We start from the raw sequence: 21,504 nt of genomic DNA, 5'->3' as shown, positions 1-21,504 counted from the left end.
TGTAATGGGTTTAGGCCTGAATACCATGTGCGGATTTGGCATGGTGAGGAGGGAGTGTATGAAGGGCATTCTTGTGCAAATCATGTCCATGAGCAAGAAGACGCATCTGAGGAAATGGAGTATGATACTGAGGACAAGATTGATGATGATGACAATGATCATGTGGATGAGATGATGGATGGTGTCGAGGATGATTTAGGACAACATTCTTGTGTTTTTGAGTCTTTGACACAGGCAGCACAAAAGCCACTTTATTCTGGTTGCAATGGTATTCTGCACCATTAACGATTTCCCAGCGTACGGTAACTTATCTGGGTATAAGGATAAAGGTAAGAAAGCATGTCCGATATGTATGGATGACATGGAATCCACATTCATTCCTAATTGCAAACATGACTACATTCCCCACCGAAAGTTCTTACGACCCGACCACCCTTTTTGTAAGAAGAACAAGGCATTTTATGGGTCTGTTGAAGATGGTGTAGCTCGTAGACCATTGATTGGTAAAGAGGTTTATGAGCAACTAAAGGGTGTGGAAACGATCTTTGGTAAAACAATGAAAGAGAAGAAAGGATTATGGAAAAAGGAGTCTATCTTTTGGACACTCCCCTACTGGAAAGACCTAAAGGTTAGACATTTTCTCGATGTCATGCATATAGAAAAAAATGTATGCGATGCTATTCTTGCGATGCTTATGAATATTCCCAATAAGACAAACGATAACAAGGCCTCACGATTGTACTTGGAAGAAAAAGGAGTTCGGCCAGAATTGTGGCCCCAGGACAAGAAAGGTACGAAGAGGAAGAAATCTGAAAAAGAAACAAATATTGAGGAAGACAAGAAGGGGAAAGAATCAGAAGAAAACAGAAATCTCGAGAAAGTTAAGGTTAAAAAGAAAAAAGAAAAAAGTCGACAATAGAAATTATTTGCCTCCAGCTTGTTATACGTTGTCCAAGGAAGAGAAGTGGATTTTTTGTGAGTCTTTGTATGGCATTAAGGTTCCGTCGGGGTACTCATCTAATATGAAAAGATTTGTATCTTTGAATGGCGAGTTAAAATTAGGGTTTGTGAAATCTCATGATTGCCATGTTATGATGCAAGTATTTTTACCGATTGCTATTTATGGGATACTACCAAAACATGCGAGGTATGCTATTACTGAACTATGATCATTTTTCAGCACGATATGTAGCAAAGTGCTTGATCCGACAAGACTTGATGCTCTTCAAGTTGATGTAGTAGAGACTCTTTGCAAGTTTGAAATGTATTTCCCACCTGCATTCTTTGACATAATGGTTCATCTTATCGTCCATCTAGTTCGTGAAATAAAGCTTTGTGGTCCAGTGTTTTTGAGGTGGTGTTATCCTTTTGAAAGACGAATGGGTACTTTACAAGATAAAGTGAGGAATCCTGCACAAACTGAAGCTAGTATCATTCAAGGCACCGTGGGCGATGAAGTTGGTAATTTTGTAGCCGAGTATTTGGCTTGTGCTGAACCTATCGGACTTCCTACATCTCGACATGATGGAAGACTTGGAGGTCACGGTACGATTGGCTCAAAATTAGTCACACCTCCAAGGGATAGGCCTCTACAAGCACACTTATATGTGTTGCATCACGTTGCAGCAGTGCATCCGTATTTGGCTGAGCATATGAAGGTGCTACAGGCTGAAAATCCTTCTAAAGGGGATAGGGCATTGATGCAGTTGCACAATAAGACGTTTATTGATTGGTTTCATGATCGAGTAATATGTCAACAACAAGATGATGTATCTGAAACTCTTAAGTGGTTAGCATTTGGTCCTCGTGAAGCTGTCAACAAATATGAGGGGTATGATATCAACGGATTTACATTTTGGAGTGAAGGTCAAGATGAAAAGTCATCATCACTACAAAATAGTGGTGTTTCTGTTTTGGCGTCATCTACATTTTATGCGAGCGCTAAGGATCGAAATCCGGTGGATGCCAAACTGTTATACTATGGGCGAATTCAAGAAATATGGGAGCTTAACTACTCTAGTTTCAAGGTTGGTCTGTTCTGTTGCAAATGGATATGTAATAATCTGCGTTTTGTAAGAAAGGATGGCCCTTGTGGATTCACTCTTGTAGACTTGGGTCATCTGCGTGAAAGTGACGAGCCATTTATACTTGCAACACATGCTAAGCAAGTATTCTATGTAAGAGACCTTGTTGATCATAAGTGGTGTATTGTTGTACCGGGAAAAATAAGTATTCTTGGCATTAGTGATGTTGATGTTGAGGAAGAATATGATGCTTTTGAGGATAGCCCGCCTTTCATCAATCCCAAAATCGATGTAACACGCGATGCAGATGTCGACACAAACTAAATGCGTGTAGATCACACGGAAGGGTTACTTGTCGACTCCTGAGAATGATATATTCACGAGGTATTATATGTACAAGTTTATGAATGTCTTTTATATCTGGGAGATATGAAACATATTTTTGTGGTTCCTATTCTCATATTATATATTTTCTATCTTTGAATCTATGTACGTTACTTTGAAGTTTTCATATTATACTTTATATAATGAGTTTCCGCTTATAGTTTCTGGTTGAGAACTTGTTCATATTGAAAAGAATGAACATCTTATTAGGTATATTAAGCTAGACTTCGCACAACTGGACAAGTGGTTGCGGTGAAGATCCAGAGACCTTGCGTCAAAGCTGCTATTCCCCTGGACATATTTATCTTGCGTTTTGTTGCAGGCATAATACGGAGAGCAAGAAAAATTAATACAGACCTTCAGGTAATGCTGCAATATGTTGTTTTACAAAAATTATAGACTTGTAAATGTTGTAGATGATGCTGGATGATAATTGTCATGCCACACCATGTGTTACCCTGTACGTGACTAAAATATAATAGACCATGCTAAATCAACAATAGTAACAAATTAGAGATATAGCCTTCAGCTAAAGAAATTTGAGATGCCATGTGAGGGCATTTTTTCTCATATGTCAGCATTGGTAAACATAATGGCCTCTGATCAATATAGGCGAATATACGAGATGCAGATGATAAGTAATGGATATAGTGACCATGTTCAATAAGATAGAGGGTGCAATCGCCCCATTCTGCTACTAGTGAAAGAGGTGTATATGAAGCCCCATTATTGTAATTTATAGTTTTATAAACTTGGCAATGTATGAATTATAGAGATAAGTAATGGATACAGTGACCTAATAACGGATAAATTTTAACATATATATTATTGTCTTTGTTCTTATTAGATTTACAACACGCCAAAGGAGGTGTCGTTCACTATTGAGGAAATCAATGAAGTTTGAGACAAGTTTGCTTCCTTCCTTACCGATAGTTGTCTTTATTTTTGATATTTAGTTACTTATGATGTAAACACATACTTTGAATTTAGAGTTGTATTTTGTAATTCAATTCTACACTTCATATAATATAATTTTAATTTGCAAGTTAATTTGTTGGATTATTGAATTTTTGTGTGCAATTTGTTGGATATACTTTGGATGAATGTTGTATAGAAATGAGGAGGGCACGAGGTGGAGTATTGTAACAGAGCCGTGCGTGCGCAATATATATGTAACAGCTCTAGAAATAATATTTGTAAATAGTGTTGATTTTTTTTTTTAAAAATAAAAGAACAAATGCCCCGGTTACTCTCAAAAAACGGAGCCCTTGAGACGTAAATGCTCCGGTTATTAGCCAAAAAACCTGAGCATTTGACGAATTTTGAAGACAAAAAACGCGCAAATGCTCCGTTTCTTAATACAACCGGAGCATTTGGCCCATCAAATGCTCCGGTTGAGAACCGGAGCATTTGTTATTTGTCCAATTGCTCGTATGACGTCTGCTACGCGTTAAAAACGGAGCATTTGATAGGTTTAGCCGGAGCATTTGATGTTTTTTGTACTAGTGATTTATACCTTTCTAAAATAATAAAACCGACTTCGCAAAACGCGTCATAAAGCAGATCCACACGGAAGTGTCAGTAATGACACGGACGTGTTGACCTCTAACCATAAAATGTAATATACGAAGATAACCTACGACTGCGAAGAAATCAGAGTGACACGGACATGTTGCACTGTAGTCGTCAAATTCCCCAACTCAACTTCGAACAGATATAACTTTTTATACGGAGCTCTGTTTGGCGCATGTAATATATTGTTGGAAAGATCTTCAAGTCTAGTTTTCAACCCAATTGGGATCACCTCATTATCATTTTCGTGTCAAAATATATCGGAGAAATGGTGCAGAGGTGTTATATTTCGCACAAGTACACGAAGTCCTTTGTATCTTCTTCACTCCCAATTCGTTTTGAGCACATGATATATCGTTTTGAAGTTAATACAAGTCTGAATCATCATATCCTTAAAAAGGAGTACAAAGTACCTAAAATTACATCAAAACACCAAACAACCCGTGAAAGCACTGTAGCTTATTAAAAAGGGACCTAAATATGCATAAATGCAATTTAAATGCTCTATTGCTACATGAAAATGCACCCTAATATGCATCTAAGTGATGTTAGAATATGCACTTATCACATACATCTCAAATCGCACATCTAACAGATAAGGAGTTACCTAGTTTATAAGAGTTAACCAACTAAATTAATATGAGGCCGCCTTTGGGAAGGATCCCAAAAATGAATACATGCGCGCTAGGCCCAAAGCGGAGAATATCATACTAATGGTGGAGTTATAGGTCGACTTGTGGGCCTTACATATATTTGCTCGTTTCCGCCAAATAATTATAATTCCCCCGCCCTTAATTTTACCTTTTTTCATTACATTGTTTAATTATGTTTTGTAGTTAATATATTGGAGTTTAAAGATTACATGTGCTAATTTTTGTTTACGTACATATCACTATGTAATACAAATTACTCGTCCACGTACTCATAAACTGATATTATTCGTACATATACTATCATAAAACATCCTTAAATGGTCACATATCATTGAATGAATACACCGACTTACATAGGGTGATCATGGAGGGGTGATGAGTAGTAGAGAAATATGTTAAAAAGTGTATCCTTGCGAATTACATCAAATTCTTGATTATGACTTTAAATGGGACAACGATCATTAAAAAGTTAATTAATTTGATGGTGAAAATTTATTAGAATTATATTGTCCGAAAAATTTCTTTGAAAATTGTAATCTTGTTACTCAAACCTTTGTTAACGGGGTACGGAAGTTTTTAAGCAAGGTCTGAAGGGGATGGGTAGTGCGTACTTGCGTAATTGGTTTCATATTAGGAGTATCGTTTGGTTTCATATTAGGAGTATCGTGAAACTATGTAACATCTAGCTTAACAAAATCACTTAGCAGCCTAGTAGCACTATGTATGGCATGGCTTATAATTGACGTGTAACTCTGTAAGTATGGAGTAACTCTAGCTACGTACAGTCTAATAAGAAAATGTTTGAAGAGAAAAATAGGCTGGACATTGGCATCATGATGATGTTCTTTGAAAACAAAGGATATAGGACACAGAAATGTAACAACTTTTTACCAGTTTCTAGACTTGGCACTTAGCATAGCGAGTTATACCAAACAAGAATTTGTGGAGTTCTGAATTTGAGACATAGTTTCCTGTATAAGTAACGCATTCCAGAATCGGATAATTTGGAGTCAAAGTAGCTTCAACACTGTACAGTTAGTGTCTTATCTATCTATGTTAATCTATATATACTTACGGAGGTTTCTTTTTTTTTTTGGGTGAGAATGACATACTTTGGACTGTGGTGTGCAGAATTTGGTGTGAACCATGTTTCAAACCTTACCTAATCCTCTGTATTACGTAGTTCATCATATGTCACTAACATAGTTTAATTCCTTCTAGTTTCTAACAATTAATTATTCAATATATTATTGTTATAATAAAATGATCTCTATTATATAAGCCAAGGGATGAGGTGTGGTGTCCTCTTTTGATATGCTTATTTTGCCCCCCTTTCCTTTCTAAATTACAAAAGGTATGTTATTAGTTTATCCCCTTCCCATTCTAAATTACAAATTCACTTACAAATCAAAGAGGGTTTCAAACAGAAATACAAAAAATATAATTATAACAATCACTCACATGTCAACTAAAATCATAAAATTGCATAATTTATGTTATGCAAATCACTAAAATGAGGAAACTTTACAAAAACTTAAAAATTCATTTACAAACTACAACCTATGAAAAAATTGACTTGAAATCAAAGTGTCCACTTTCTTTACAATTTATGAAGTACTGTACTTAATTCAAAGATCAACTAAAAAATTATAATATTAGAAATCATAAATAAATTCAATAAAATTTCTATTTTGTTCATAGAATTTTACTTTGAAAAGTAAAAAAAAAAAAAAAGAATGGTGAGAGACTTAAGTGACATAAGCTAAACCAATCAAATTTTGCAACTAAAAACAATTATATTTCGTATGTCTAATGTTCAAATTTTGACTCTTATATATGCCGAAGAAAATCGAGCATCTGTTTCGAAAAAAAATTCAAGCACGCATCGCGTGAAAAAAATTCTAGTATTATATAAGAGAAGGGAGGAGTTATGGTGTCCTCAAATGAAGAGGCTATTTTACCCCTTGTCTTTTTAAATTAGAAATTTACTTAAAAATCAAATAGAGCATTCAAACAAAAATACCAAAAATAAAATTATTAACAATCACTCAAAAGTTAACTAAAATCATAGAATTGCATAATTTACGTTATACAAATCACTCAAATGAGGAAACTTTACAAAAACTAAAAAAATTCACTTAAAAAACTACAACCAGTACACTACAACGTCAATACATACTTATAAAAACATTCACAAAAATTTGACTTGAAATCAAAGTTTTCACTTTCTTCACAATATATGTAGTAGTGTACTTAATTCAAAAATCAACTAAAGAATTATAATATTAGAAATCATAAATAATAAATTCAATAAAATTTCTATTTTGTTTATAGAATTTAACTTTAAAAAGTAAAAAAAAAAAAAAAGATTGGTGAGAGACTTAAGTGACAGATATTAAACCAATCAAATTTTGCAACTAAAAACATTTATACTTCGTATGTCTAACATTCAAACTTTGACTTTTATTGATGTTGAAGAAAATCAAATTTCTGTTTGGAAAAAATTCAAGCACGCATCGCGTGCAAAAAATATGAGCTATGGTATCCCCCTATAAAAAGACTTATCTACCCCTAATTTAAAATATAAAGTATTTAAAATTTCTCATTCACCACCTAATTTACATTATATATTATAAGGCTAGTTATAAAAAGACAAAACTAACATAATAGAGTTTAAGATTGCCATTAAAATATACTACCTCAGTTTTTATTTAGTTGCAACGTTTTGACTTTCATGCTTGCCAATGTACAATTTCAAATCGTTTTATCTCTAATTGTATGTAAGTAAAAATTATAAAAATTTGATATTATGAAAGCTTATATCGAAACGAATCAAACAAGACCCCACATGACTATATTTTGTTTAACATATAAATCAATAAATGTCGTCAAATAAGAGAACATGAATAGTGCAATTTGTCAAACGTTGCAACTAAAAGAGAACGGAGGTAGTATTACTTATGATGAAGAAACTAACCTAACAAATATATTTTCCAACAATTGTAAAGCCAAAAGTTTAAAGTTTTCTTTTATTGAAATATTCAATAACAATTACAAAGAACCTAAGATAAAAATTCATAAAATTAGCGAGAAAAAAAATAGCATAACTCATCTTTTTATTAATTGATCACCTAATTGTCGTAGTCAAGATGTTATTCAATCGAAATTGTTAAACCTATAAGCATAGACCAAATTCTCTTATTTTCATTTTTAATCCTATGTTTGTAAAGATTATTTGTAAGTACGAATTACATGTTTATTTTCCGCGATAATATTAATGTTTTACGATTCCGAACATCATATCGCACACATCGCGTGCGTATGAGACTAATATTACCGAAGAGATGGCAAAGGAGAACAAATATTATATGGATAGCAAATTTGAACAGAAAAAGAAATTGAGAGAGAACAAAAAATATCATTTAAATCGCTATTTGGAACTCATCTTATATTCTTATGTGTGTGTTTTTTTCCTGTAGAATTTTAAAATCGACAACTCCAAATTGTAACATTTGTTCTAGACTTTTTCAGTAAATAAGGGTAATAATAATTATGATACATTTTCTTTTAGATCTTTATCCTTGGAGGAGGGAGACATGAGAACTGTTACATTTGCATTAACTTGTCATGCAAAGACAATCAATACAAGTCTCATTTTCACCATACTTGTATGAAAAGGCAAGTAGTGGTCCTTCTTACTGAATACGTCAATAAAACTTTGGACCTACTAACAAATGCTAAACATACATCCAAGGCAGTGTGCGTGGCCTCACTGCATCCCTTATTTCATATTAATACAGTAAGATTAATTAGATAGACATCTTAATCCATAACAAACTCTTTAATATATCCTTTATTTTTATATATCTTTTATTATATATACAAAATCAAATCACGAAATCGTAATAAACATTATATATCACTCCTATTAATCGTAGTATACAACTTCCCTTCTAATATGGAAGAGTTCAGAAATGATATTCAGAAAGTACTTAAACCTACAGCTGCTTTCTCACAGCTGAACTCAAATATGGAACTATTTACCAGTTTCTCTGAATTGAATCAGCCTTTGAGTTCTCATATACTAGATTATTTCTCAAGCAATAACGTTATAAACAATGCAGATACTAATCAACCACCATACTCGAATGAGCAGCTCGAGTTTACTTTCGTCGAAGATAGTGCCATTGCTCATAGCTTACTCTGCGTTTCTGATCAAACACATTCTACTGCCGTACAATTATCTTCTGATTTCGGGAGTGAGGCTGGTCCAAACAATCGGATAGACCAAAATAATGTACTTTCTGCTCTTTTTGGCTTAAGTTAAGGTTACCGTGAGAAATTGCCTTACGGTGCGAACCCAACAATAGCGTTGAGCATGTATCTATCAATTAGTTGTTACTTGTTATGGACCTTATAGTCCGTAAATCGCTAACTAAGTTAGCAGTTTTTTACTGTGTTGCAAACGATCTCGCTTTGAGGATGGTTCTCACAAAAACCTAATACAACATTCATATTTATTTTTTCTTATTAGTAATATGCTAGGTGAAATGCAGCTGTACTTTTCTTTCTGTTTCAAATGGTTTATCATCAAATATGTTAATTTACAGAGTACGACAGGGAAAAAGAGGAAGAGAAAAGATGAAGTTGAAGTGGAGAAGCCAAAAGACGTAATTCATGTAAGAGCTAAAAGAGGGCAAGCTACTGACAGCCATAGTCTAGCAGAAAGAGTGAGTTTTGAATCAACCAAGTGTATTATTATCATTTTCTGTAGGAACATTTGACATGAGCAGTCCCAATTATGCCTCTCTTCTCTAAACAATCTTAATTCAATCCTGCCTAATAAATTACTTTTTGTTTAATAATTGAGTAAAAAAAGATGAAGTGGAAGTGTAGCGAAAAATGGACACAAATCAATACATTTTGAGGCATTCCTAAAGTTAGAATAATTCCTAGTCAGCCTGTTTAGAGAAGAGGGAGTATAATTGGAAGTGCTGGTGTCAATATTTTCGTTCTATATAGTTCATATATGTATGTATGTATTTTTGTTCAATAACAAAAGGAGGCTTGATATAGGTTAGAAGGGAACGAATAAACGAGAAGCTGAAAGTGTTGCAAGATTTAGTTCCTGGGTGTTACAAGGTAAGCGCATCAACTCTTGTGTTTAACTTGTGTTCGTCTTGTTTACATAAATATCGAATTTGGGTAACGTTGATCCCTCTCCACTTTGTTAAATGCAGACAATGGGAATGGCTGTTATGTTAGATGTAATTATCAATTATGTACGATCTTTACAGAATCAAATCGAGGTTAGATTAATAGTTCAGCTCATCAATTACTATAATTTATTGAAAGAATTAGAGCGTTAATGTTCTCTCTATATTTTTTTCATCTTTCCTACTTGTTTTTGTAGTCTTCAAAATTTTTGACAGTTAATATATCTAAATAGTAAATAGGCATTAGTAAAAATTTATGAATATTGATACTCTTAAATTACATATTTATAAGAATTTAACATCTCACATATATGTTATTTTCATATATAATAATCACTATACATGTACAGTCAAAATTTACTAATTTTCACTAGAAGATTGGAAGGGAAAAAGATTAAAAAAAAAATTACATAGAGAATATTAATCAGAGTCTTATCACTCAATAACTTTTCGTCCTGGATCAGTTTCTTTCCATGAAGCTTTCAGCAGCAAGTATGTTTTATGATTTCAACTCTCCTGAAGCTGAGGCGATAGAAACTCTGCAGGTAACATCTTGAGTCTTCGTTAAAGGAAATTATTTATCTTAAGTATATAGTAATACCAATATTCAAAGGAAAACTTGGACCTCATGATTTAGGAATATCTCTAACAGTAAAATTATAAATTTCATGTACTCGAATTCTGTGCGTAATCATATTTTTGACTTGTTTGTGTTAAGACGATAAATCAATAATAACGTTTTGATGAAAAATTATGTTTCCCATTTTGGAAAAGAACGTTTCCTTATGGATGTTTGGCTTGGGCCTTGGGGTAACGAAAATATTGTTCAAATCATGGAAATGAATTTAGATCAAATTAAGAGATGATGCAAATAAATGAATAATGTAAGAAAGATAAATGGGGCGAACAACAACCAAGTAGTACTTGGTTTAGCTGTTTGGTTTGTATCTCACAACCTTGAGGTTGTGGGATTAAACCCCACTACAGGTACTTTGGGGGTGGAGGTTTTCCCTTACCATTCCCCCTTATCCCCAAGAGCCCTTGCCTGCAAACCTAGACCAGGTTGACCTAAGCGAGGTCCCGGTCCGGTTAGGACGCCTTCTCCTTACCTTAAGAAAAATGGGGCAAAGAACGATTAACCTCAAAATGAGGGTCAGGTAAAAGTTATTTGGGATGAAAAATGAAATCCAATCTAATCCAAAATGAATTATTAATTCAAATTGGACTCCAACTATGCCTTTTCCTTACCTTGAAAAAAAAAATGGGACGAAAAACGGTTAACCTCAAAAATGAGGGTCGTAGATAGGTTTAAAAGTTATTTGGGATAAAAAAAATGAAACCCAATCTAATCCAAATTGAATTATCAATTCAAATTGGGCTCAAATTATGTTTAGATTGATTTTGATTTTAAAAAATCGGATTTTCGAATTGGATTGAGAGTGATTGGATCCAAATACCCTTAAAAAAATGGGGATGAAAGTTATTTGGGATAAAAAATGAAATCCAATCTAATCCAAAATGAATTATTAATTCAAATTGGACTCAAACTATGTCTTCTCTTTACCTTAAAAAATGGGCGAAGAATTGTTAACCACAAAATGAGGGTAATAAATAGGGGTAAAAGTTATTTGGGATAAAAAAAAAAAAAAATCCGATCTAATCCTAATTGAACTATCAATTCAAATTGAACTCAAATTATGTTTGGATAGATTTTGTTTTAAAAAATCGGATTTTCGGATTAGATTGAGAGTGATTGGATCCAAACATCCATAGGCCCTACATTTTTTATTTTTAATTGGGATCAACTAAATTTTTTTTTAAAAAAATAAACTCAAATGATCCATTAGCCCTTCCCTTTTCCTAGAATTTAAAACCCTAACTTCTTGCTATAAAGTTGAACCTACTATGTAGTTGACCATGCTTGTTGTGCGGTTTGTGAACCTTCTATTTTATGGATTATGAATTTGTAATGAATAATAATTTTTTTTTATTAATGTTTTTTATAGAATTGTATGAATTACATCTATTATTGGACAATTTATTTTGAGGCTCGTGCCAAATTTATTTCATCGAAATAAACAAATTTTTTTAAAAAAATTGGATAATCCGAATCAGATCCAATCTAGTGACTGAGTATTCGGACTGGATTGGTTTCGACTCAAATTCTAACTGGCTTGAATTTGGATTGGAATAGTAAAATCCAAATTTTGTTCATATCGGATTGGATTAGGCCTAATTATTAACCGTACACCGAACTTTCACTTCTAATGATCGATTATTCTAAGGTTTTACTCTCATAATAGTTTGTCCCTTCCTTGTATAATCAATACATATTTTCATCTCCAATCACCTCCATCTATCTTTATGCTATGTTTTTTCTTATTTACCCTCAATCTATGCTCGAGGCTGAGACCAACAAAGGGTGAAAAAAGTAGTCCTCAGTTATTTTTAAAAGTAAGGAATATCAGATTTTGTTCTCTATTCCTTAGATTACTCTTTACGTACGTTCTTGTTGTAGGGATGAAAGTACTGTAAGCGAAATTTCATGAATCATATTCATAAGCACTTAAAATATGATCACACACAAATACAATCAAAGATCACATAATAGTTTAGAATTAACCTTCGTAATTTCTGTAAAGCTTGTTATATTATGGAGATAAAAATCGCAACTGTGATTCATCTACTTGGTCCACCAATCTAGATTAACATTCCACCAATGCTAGTTGGAAGGAAGAATATTTTTATTCTTTTTCTTGGAGTAACCCTGACCTTTTTGAAGAATAAGAGAGAGAAAAATATGCAGAGAGATCTGGTATCTTTTTCTTGTGATTGCCTAACTAAATATATAAGTATATTTAGCTTAGGAAATTCCCTTCCTTCTCCCCTCTTGGCTGGCCACCCTAGAGCCTTTAATGGGATCTAGGTTTTTCTTTTGTTGATCCAAATAATATGTGTGACCTAATAGGATCCATTTAATTGGGCTTCGAGTTTATAATTTCCTAGAACGAAGTTCTATAGCATTCTCTACCAAGACGTATAGACGATCCAATTTACTGAATTTATTATATCCAATAATACGATCCATATTATATTTAGTAATTAAATTAAAATCGAGGATATAATCCCTTCAATCTCCCACTTGTCCGAGACGAGTTTGCAATGTTTAAATTTCTTAAGTCTCTTAGTGTCCAATTTGATAGTATGATCTTATTTCTATGTTATCCATACTAGTCTTCAAATTAATCTTGGAAATTCGAGTTGGAATTGACTAAGAAATGATCATCATATGATCCATTTGAGCACGGCCATGCATTTTCCAATTTTCACTCTTCAAGGAGCTAAGACACCCATCCTATCTAATATAGGAGGACTTTTCGATCATGGCAACTAAAACTCCCACTCAACTTTTTAGCACAACCTGAATGCTGCCTTTATAGTCCCATTTTACGGCATAACATTTAACAACATCAAAATTATACCAATCGTTAGGCTAAGTAGTTCCACTCATTTCTTAGAAGTTCACTAATATAATTATGAAGTTATAGAGCTTCTAAGTAGGTCTTGTACGATTATGTATCAAATATACATATTCATATGATTGGTTAAACATCTCCATGTTCCCATAGCCCATGAAACAACGCTATCAATCAATCTTATATGCTAATTGTTTAATAAGTCATTTATATCCAGTTTAATGACTTAGATTATGAACTTTAATATTCTAAGAATTTGTTCACTTATGGTGTTGCATTCATCAAATCACATATCTGACAAAACCATTGAATTCAAGATATATTTTGGACATTTTATTTAATACCAAACAAAAATGAAATAAGACAAAATTTATTCTCATAAACATAAATAACAAAGTCATGTCTCTACATTATAACAAGGTTCTCTAAACCTAGTACAATCTAAAGCCACTCTAACATTTGCTTCAAGCCTTAGCCCTAGCTTGACACTCATGCTTGGGTTGAGGTAGTGGTTTAGTTAGCAAATCAGCCACATTCTTATCCGTGTGAACATTGCAAATACTGACATCCTTCTTGTCAATTATTATCTCTCGAATGAGGTGAAACTTCCTCATCACATGTTTGGACTTGTTATGTGATCTTGGTTCTTTTGCTTGCGCAATAGCGTCATTGTTGTCATTGACCAAATCAATCCCTTCCAGAGCACTAGGTATGATATCCAACTCTGTCACGAACTTCTTTATCCAAACTGCATCCTTAGCTGCTTCAACACTGCTAAATATTCTGATTTAGTCGTAGAGTTTACTTCAGTGCTTTGCTTTTAGCTCTTCCAGCTCATCATTGCTCCTCCATTTAGACGAAAGGTGTACCCTAACCGAGAGCAATAATCATCTCTGTCTGTTTGGAAGCTCGCATTAGTATAACCTTCAACAACCAACTCACTTGGTCCTCCATAGACTGAAAACAAGCCTTTAGTCCTCCTCAAGTACTTAAGGATGCTCTTAGCTGCAGTCTTGTCTGCTACTCCTGTATTTGCTTGGAACCTGCTACACAGTCTTAAGGCATATGCAACATCTGGTCGAGAAATTGTCATGGCATACATGATAGATCCTATAGCTGAAGCATAAGGGATGCTTCTCATTCGCTTTAACTCATCGGGCTCAGTCAGGTACTGACTCTTGCTAAGCGATATGCCACATGACATGACGAACCTCAAAACCCTCAGGTTGTGTCATGTACACATTCTCATTCAAGAACCCATTCAAGAATGCGGTTTTGAAATCCATATGGCAAATTTAATAATCGTAGAATGCATTAATCATTAAAAGTATCCGATTTAACTTAAGCATTACCACTGGAGAAAAGGTCTCATCCAAGTCTATACCATGAATTTGCCTGGATCCTTTTGCAACCAGTCTTTCTTTGTAGACATTTACATTTCCATCTTTGTCTGTTTTTCATTTAAACACCCACTTGCATCCAATAGGGTTAACCTCATCAGGCATGTCGCCCAGGGTCCAAACTTTATTCTCATTCATTTTTTTTTTTTTTTTTTTTGAAAATATTGATGTTGGGCAGCAGCAAAACGTGGCTAGCAAGCCAGGCTGCTGCTGTGCAGCATGGCTGTTGCCCTTCCAGACCACCTAGAGCAGCCACCGTGGCCCCACCAACTGGTGGTTGCGCTACCCAGTCGTGGCTGCTTCTCCTTCCTCCCTTTTTTTTAATGGAATTAAATTAAATTACAACATCTTGTAAAATAATTTAGTGATTAAAGTAAATTAAACATAAACTTCTTCATGCCTAATTCTAAAAATTAATTTAAAACTTCCTTTTAATTAATTTTTAAGGCTATTCATATCAACTAACCTAAAATCATATAAAACTCCTTTTACATGAATTAAATTATCATTTATAAACAATTTAAATATGAAAATTCGGATTAATTATATGACCAACATTTTCAAAAAATTTCATAAAATCTCTATTTTATTTAATTTTAGCATTATTCACATAAATTAATCTCTGATTCACATAAAACTTTCTTTTACATGAATTAATTTTCATACACAAACAATTTTAAACATGAAAATTTGATTATTAATATGAATAGACCCTCCAAATTTTTGAAGAATTTGAGATCTAATAATACAATTCAATTTTGAAAATTAGGGTTTGTATTTTAAAAAATTCGGCCATTATAATTAAATTTCAAAAAATTAAATTAGGTTAAATCAATTAAAATTTCGGCCAATGTCAAAATTAATCAAATTAAATCTCCAGTTAATCAATTCAATTAAATAAAATAATTCATAATTGAATTCCTCCCCTTAATAAAATTAAAATTAGTCAATCGATATGCAAGAGGCTAAAACTGATACCACTGTAGAGATTAAAGTACTATAAGTGGAATTTCATGAATCATATTCATAACACTTAAAACAAGATCACATGCATATACAATCAAGGATCACATAATAGTTTATAATTAACCTTTGAAGCGTGATTTCCACGAAGCTTATTATAATTCGGAGATAGAACTATAATTGTGATTCCTCTACTTGGTCCACCAATTCGGATCAACACACCAGCACTGCTAGTTGGAAGGCAGAATATTTTTCTTCTTTTTCTTGGAGTAACAATGACCTTTTGGAAGAATAAGAGACAAGAATATTAAGAGAGATCGTGTATCTTTTTCTTGTGATTGCCTAACTAATTATACAAGTATATTTAGGTTAGGAAATTACCTTCCCTCTCCCCTCTTGGCGGGCCACCCTAGAGCCTTTTTTGGGCTCTAGGTTTTTCTTTTGTTGATCCAAATAATATGTGTGACCTAATAGGATCCATTTAATTGGGCTTCGGGTTTATAATTTACTAACACGAAGTTCTATAGTATTCTCTAGCAAGAAGTATTGAGGACCCGATTGAATGAATTTATTATCTCCATAATACAATCCATATTATATTTAGTAATTGCATTAAAGTCGAGGACATAATTCCTTCACTTGCATCTATCATCTCCTCTTATTTTGATTTTCATATTATGATTGTATTTTCTCTTGGATGTATTTTCAAGTGGAAAATGAATTTCATGGAAAAATTATTTTCAAGTGAGAATATTTCCTGTTCAAGACAATAGAGTCTTGTGATGAGGAAGGGGTGGTAGCTCAGTGGAGTACCACCCCGAATTTTAGGGTATTGCCAAGGGTTCGAATCCTCAATCCAATAATATGTTCAGAAATTTACTTCTGAGCTGTTTAGCCATATACTCAACCTATGAGTTGGTGTGCCCGGCAATTTAGTGGTCTAGTAGAGATTGGTTTTCGAACCAATTATCTTTTCTAATTAAAAAAATAAATAAAGTCTTGTTGTTGTTTATATCCAAACTCTTATTTATCAATATTAAGCATTGTAATAATAAAATAGCAATCTTATATTAATAATAGAATTTTATTATTGCAGAGGACAACAAACCCTTGTGACGCTGAGGAGACTGAGAGAGTGGCGAAAGAAGGGTATGGAGGAATGCTCCCTAAGCTTCATTCATCATGGCCCTTTTGACTGCATCCTATTTGTTTTATAAGCTCAAACATGGCCTCAAAATCTCAGAATTTTACCTTTTACACTAGTTTTGTTTTTAAGATTTTCTGAATAAATGCTTTTCGCTTATGATGAATCTTAACAAGTATATATAGAATATATACAGTCCCATTGAACTATACAAGTTTGACTAACTTGCGAAGGAAAAAAAAAATAGGAACGAGTCTTATACCATAATTACAGTTAGTAATCTTAAAGCTTAATTTGTTACTCTATACTATCACACAAGTCAATGATATTCTATATGATCTTTCTGTATTTTTACCAGTAATTGGATAAGAGTACTTATATTTCTTTTATATATCAGAAAATTACAAAAGCATCACTATTTTATTACCTCTTTACAATCATTGTAGTCAATATCATGCAAATTTTAGTTGGGTTTTATGATGAGTTTTAGCCGATGTAATATGTCCAAAGACAAGTAGCATCGTCTTTTTTGCTGGCAATAAGTGAAATTGTACAGTTTTAGAGCCGAAAGAAGCTAGCTTGTGTTATACTAGTATTATTGAAGGAAAAGACAAATTTTTGAAATAAATAAGAGATATATCTCTTTCAGAAGCAAGGACCCAGGTTGTGAAAAAGACACGTATATAATGTCTTATTTCTTGACAAGTCTTGCAATATTGGATGCACATCGCGCATAATAGAACCTTACACAGGTGAAGACACGTAGAATAAGACTTGTTCGTTACCACCTGGAAAAGACGTTGATACTGTGGATTTACGACCTCCAATTATGTAAATCGGTCTATATGCGAAAGCAAATAGTATTGTCACATTCACACCGATTTACATGAGCTTAAGGATGCGACAACATGTAGCGAAGAATTCCAACTTCAATTACACAACAAGTAGTTTACACGAGAAAAATATTGTCACTACAGTTTAGTTTGATCTCCGATCCAATTACCTTACATCTGTACAGCACAATTAGTAAACAACTAAGTAATAACCATGCATTTTTTGTAAACTTCATTTGGCATACTGCAGAAGCCCACGTCGTAGAAGAGTTTGACCGTATATGAGTTTGGCAGTGAAGTAGCCCACTAATCTTATATGTCAGTTAATCTCTCTCCATTTATTCAATGTGGGAAGTTTAGACCCATGACCGGGTCCAGCGAATGTCTTACAAAGCCCTACTAAAGGATCAGCCTCACATACTCTAAAGGCACCCATTAGCTCCTTGGACAAAAAACAACTTTACCACAAAAAGGAAACGACTTTCCTTAGTACAAGGATGTTCCCCAAAAGGGTTTTCTAGTCTCGAAATCCCCCAACACTATAAATACCAACAGCCTCATTAATGAACATGTATTCAATTCTCACCTAAAAAAAGCTAAAGCATCTCTCTCTTCAATTGTTCATTTTTATCTCTAACCCAACACTGACTTCAGCGTCTCGGAGGGGCTTTTTCGGGAACACCCTAGGCCAGTTTTCCTTATTTTACAGGATTTCAAGTTACAAGACTCGGGATCACATTCCAACTCGAGATTTAACTCTCACCAGCAATACATCACACTTTTGACTAGTTTCTTAGCAGAAACAATTTGGCGACATCTGTGGGACACTACATCTCAAACTCATGTATCGAGAGCAACATGGCACCCCGAAAGAAGACAACCCGAGCATCACTATCGCGTCAACCCACACCGATTCAGTCCTAACAACCCAACATGATGGTCGATTCCTTAGCAATAGTTGATGAAGGATCAACCCCCCAAAATGAAGAGCATTCCATCCCCCCGGGAGCCATAAGACCCGGCTTCCATAATGATGGCTGATATAGAAAGGATAGCCTAGCAGCTGAACGCTAACAAGCAATGGAGTTTACAACAGCTCATAGCGGAGATCCCCCAACTCAACTAAGGAGCACCCCGAGAGTAGGGAGAACCTCGAGTTAGGGATGATCTCAATACTCACGCTCCTAACCGGGACGGGAAACGAGCGGGGAGAGAGAGGTCCCTCCATGCTAACTCCCAAAGGACACCAAATTCAGACGCTCGACAGATCATCGAGGAAAATCGTAGAAGACGGATGGAGTAGGATGCTCAGAACTTACTTAACAACAAAAGAAGAGCGGACCGAGAAAAGAGTCACCTGGAGACCGGAACAAGCCCACTCTTGGACCCCCCAAAAAGGGAGAGAATAATCCCCCTCGGGTCCAAGAAGATGAGGGTCAAGGACGAAGGAGGTTCTGGACCCTACCCAGAATAAGACTCCCGGCTTGATCAATCGAGGAGTGCTCAACTTCATGACTCCTTTTAGTCGGAAGATCATGGAGGTCCCTAATCCAGGGAAAGTTAAAGTACCTTCGATCGCACAATACTCCGGTAACAACGATCCTGAGGAGCACATGGCGGCAAATCCCAGATGAGTGTTCAAACCGGTTGTGAGGCCACTTGGTGTCGTTACTTCCCAACAACTCTCAAAGGGTTAGCCCTTAGTTGGTTATCGGGGCTCTCTCCTGGCACTATCACCAACTTTTCAGTGTTAAAAGCATTATTCCACCAACATTTCATCGTCGGGCGCCGACATAAGAAGACAAGCTTTCACTTAATGTAAATCAAGTAGCAAGAGCACGAAAGCTTAGCTGACTATATCAAAAGGTTCAATGAAGAGTCATTAAAAATTTCCGACCTTCAAGATAGGGTGGCCTTTAATGTCGTGACATTGGCCAAGCAAGTTCTAATGGTCCTTGGTGGAGAATGAAGTCACCACTTTTAAGGAGGCCATGATTCGGGCCCAGGAATTCATCCAAGCCTAGGATTTTGCAAGCCTGTCACAGAGAAGACACAGAAGAGAAAGGAAGAAATCCCTTACCGGGAATCCAACAAGAACGCAAAGAAAAACCAACAGCTCCTCCCACGAGCTGCCAATAATGGGAACGATCCCCGCTTCAACAAAAATAAACGTGATATCTACCTTAATCTGAAACGCAAGTGGGTATTGCCTATTACACCCCCATAAGAACTTCAAAGGAATAGCACTACAAAAAAACACGGGATTTCGCTACAGAAAAATCCGTAGCTAAAATGAAAATTCTGTAGCAAAACCATGCTTGCTACGGAAATTGCTACGGAAGCGTTCTAACACTAAAAGGCTCATAGCAAACTCAAATTTGATACGGATATAAATTATCTGTAGCAATTATTGCTACCGATTCTATCCGTAGCAAAGCCTCTCCATAGCAAATTTTAAGCCAAAACCATATAATACTTATCCAATCAATCAAGAGGACCATCAATGCCTTTGCATGGAACAAAAGAGTAGTAACCGAAAAATTCCTAACAAAGGAGCCAAAATCTGTCACTTACAAAAACCAACTCCAAAAATGACATATTTCAACCTATTTCCATCCTTCACAAAAGCCAACCTCCAACCATATGTAGTTTTAAAAATAACCATTCATTTAGCTACAAAAGGTTTACCTAATAATTCCATACAAAAGTAATGTTTAACAACTACAACCATTAGGATCGAAAGAAGGTGGAGGGAATGGTGTACCGGCAGGTGTGCATCCTGTCACTTGTTGACTCAATATCTGAAATTGTTGTTGAAGTAGCTTCATTTGTTCTACTGTTGAATCAATAAGTTCCTTTTGTTGCTGATTTTCTGAAGTAAGTTGAGCAATACGATTTTCCAGATTTATCACATGTTGTGACGAAGCCTTTTGAGTTTTCTTGCTTGTAGCAGGCTTTACAAAGTATGATTCGGCAGCAGAACCAATACCATACATTCTTCTTTTTGAATCAAGCCCACCAACAACTTCAAAATCCACCTCTTCCTCAGTTTTTGGCTTATCACTTTCCTTGTTCGCAACTTCCTCCCTTTGTAAATTATCCTAAAAATGTATTAAGAACAAAATATTGTTTACATCGGCATGCAGCTATACTTAACAAAAGGTGTAGAAACAATAGCCAAAGACAATTTGATAAGAAAGTAAGACTTGTGGCAGAAGACTTATAACACCAAATTAACATCCAAATACGCAACTATAGTTTATATTTCAACCTTTTAGCAATCACACATTCCAGGTACCACCTACTACTAACTCCATCTAGCCAAAATCCAAAGATTTGCTCACAATGAATAAATTTTGTGTTTGGACCTTACATTGAGATTCTCACACTTGCAAAAGACTAAGTAAAACCAAATAAAATATTCAGACACTTGTAAAAAACAAATTTAAATTGAATATAACAATCCAATCAATAACGCGTTAACATAAACCACGACAACAAGACAAATAACCAATGCCTATAACTATGTTTGCAACAAATAGCTTATAGTAACTTCAACATCTATGCTTGGAAGAATAAAAACAAGGAAACTGACTTGTATTCACCAGTACATGAAAATAAAATTCATAACATAATCAATCATGATAAAATCTTATATTGTTGACAAATTTAAGAAAACAAATAAAAGAAGAAAAACACTTTTACTTTTGTCTGAATCGCCTTCAAAATCACAATTTGTTTTCGATCTTGCCTTGATCTCTCCTTCCCCCTTCAAAAGATTAGTAACTTCTCTACGTTCATTCACATTTCAAAAAGTATTGAATATTTAGAGAATCCTT

The 21,504-nt window shown here is 34.5% G+C and overlaps 3 protein-coding genes across 3 annotated transcripts; 2 read left to right on the top strand and 1 right to left on the bottom strand.

The window, feature by feature from the left end:
- Positions 1-352: 352 nt before the first annotated feature.
- Positions 353-2,348, top strand: LOC104896462 (uncharacterized). The gene is made up of 3 exons (XM_048646992.1): positions 353-886; positions 999-1,147; positions 1,193-2,348. The coding sequence occupies exons 1-3, from the start codon at positions 353-355 to the stop codon at positions 2,346-2,348; spliced, it is 1,839 nt and encodes a 612-aa protein (XP_048502949.1).
- Positions 2,349-8,510: 6,162 nt separating this feature from the next.
- On the top strand, positions 8,511-17,247 carry LOC104896437 (transcription factor bHLH75). Its single transcript, XM_010683190.4, has 6 exons — positions 8,511-8,930; positions 9,244-9,363; positions 9,710-9,775; positions 9,874-9,942; positions 10,314-10,394; positions 16,785-17,247. The coding sequence occupies exons 1-6, from the start codon at positions 8,592-8,594 to the stop codon at positions 16,881-16,883; spliced, it is 774 nt and encodes a 257-aa protein (XP_010681492.1). The 5' UTR covers positions 8,511-8,591; the 3' UTR covers positions 16,884-17,247.
- Positions 17,248-20,379: 3,132 nt separating this feature from the next.
- Positions 20,380-20,982, bottom strand: LOC125498727 (uncharacterized). The gene is made up of 2 exons (XM_048646993.1): positions 20,953-20,982; positions 20,380-20,766 (listed from the first exon to the last, which is right to left on the bottom strand). Exons 1-2 carry the CDS (start codon positions 20,980-20,982, stop codon positions 20,380-20,382), a joined length of 417 nt encoding a protein of 138 aa, XP_048502950.1.
- Positions 20,983-21,504: the final 522 nt, after the last annotated feature.

The sequence above is a fragment of the Beta vulgaris genome, chromosome 6 (assembly GCF_026745355.1).
Source record: "Beta vulgaris subsp. vulgaris cultivar EL10 chromosome 6, EL10.2, whole genome shotgun sequence".
Lineage (NCBI taxonomy): Eukaryota > Viridiplantae > Streptophyta > Magnoliopsida > Caryophyllales > Amaranthaceae > Beta > Beta vulgaris.
The sequence above is the reverse complement of the archived record's forward strand: the minus strand, read 5'-3'. Positions and strand labels throughout refer to the sequence as shown.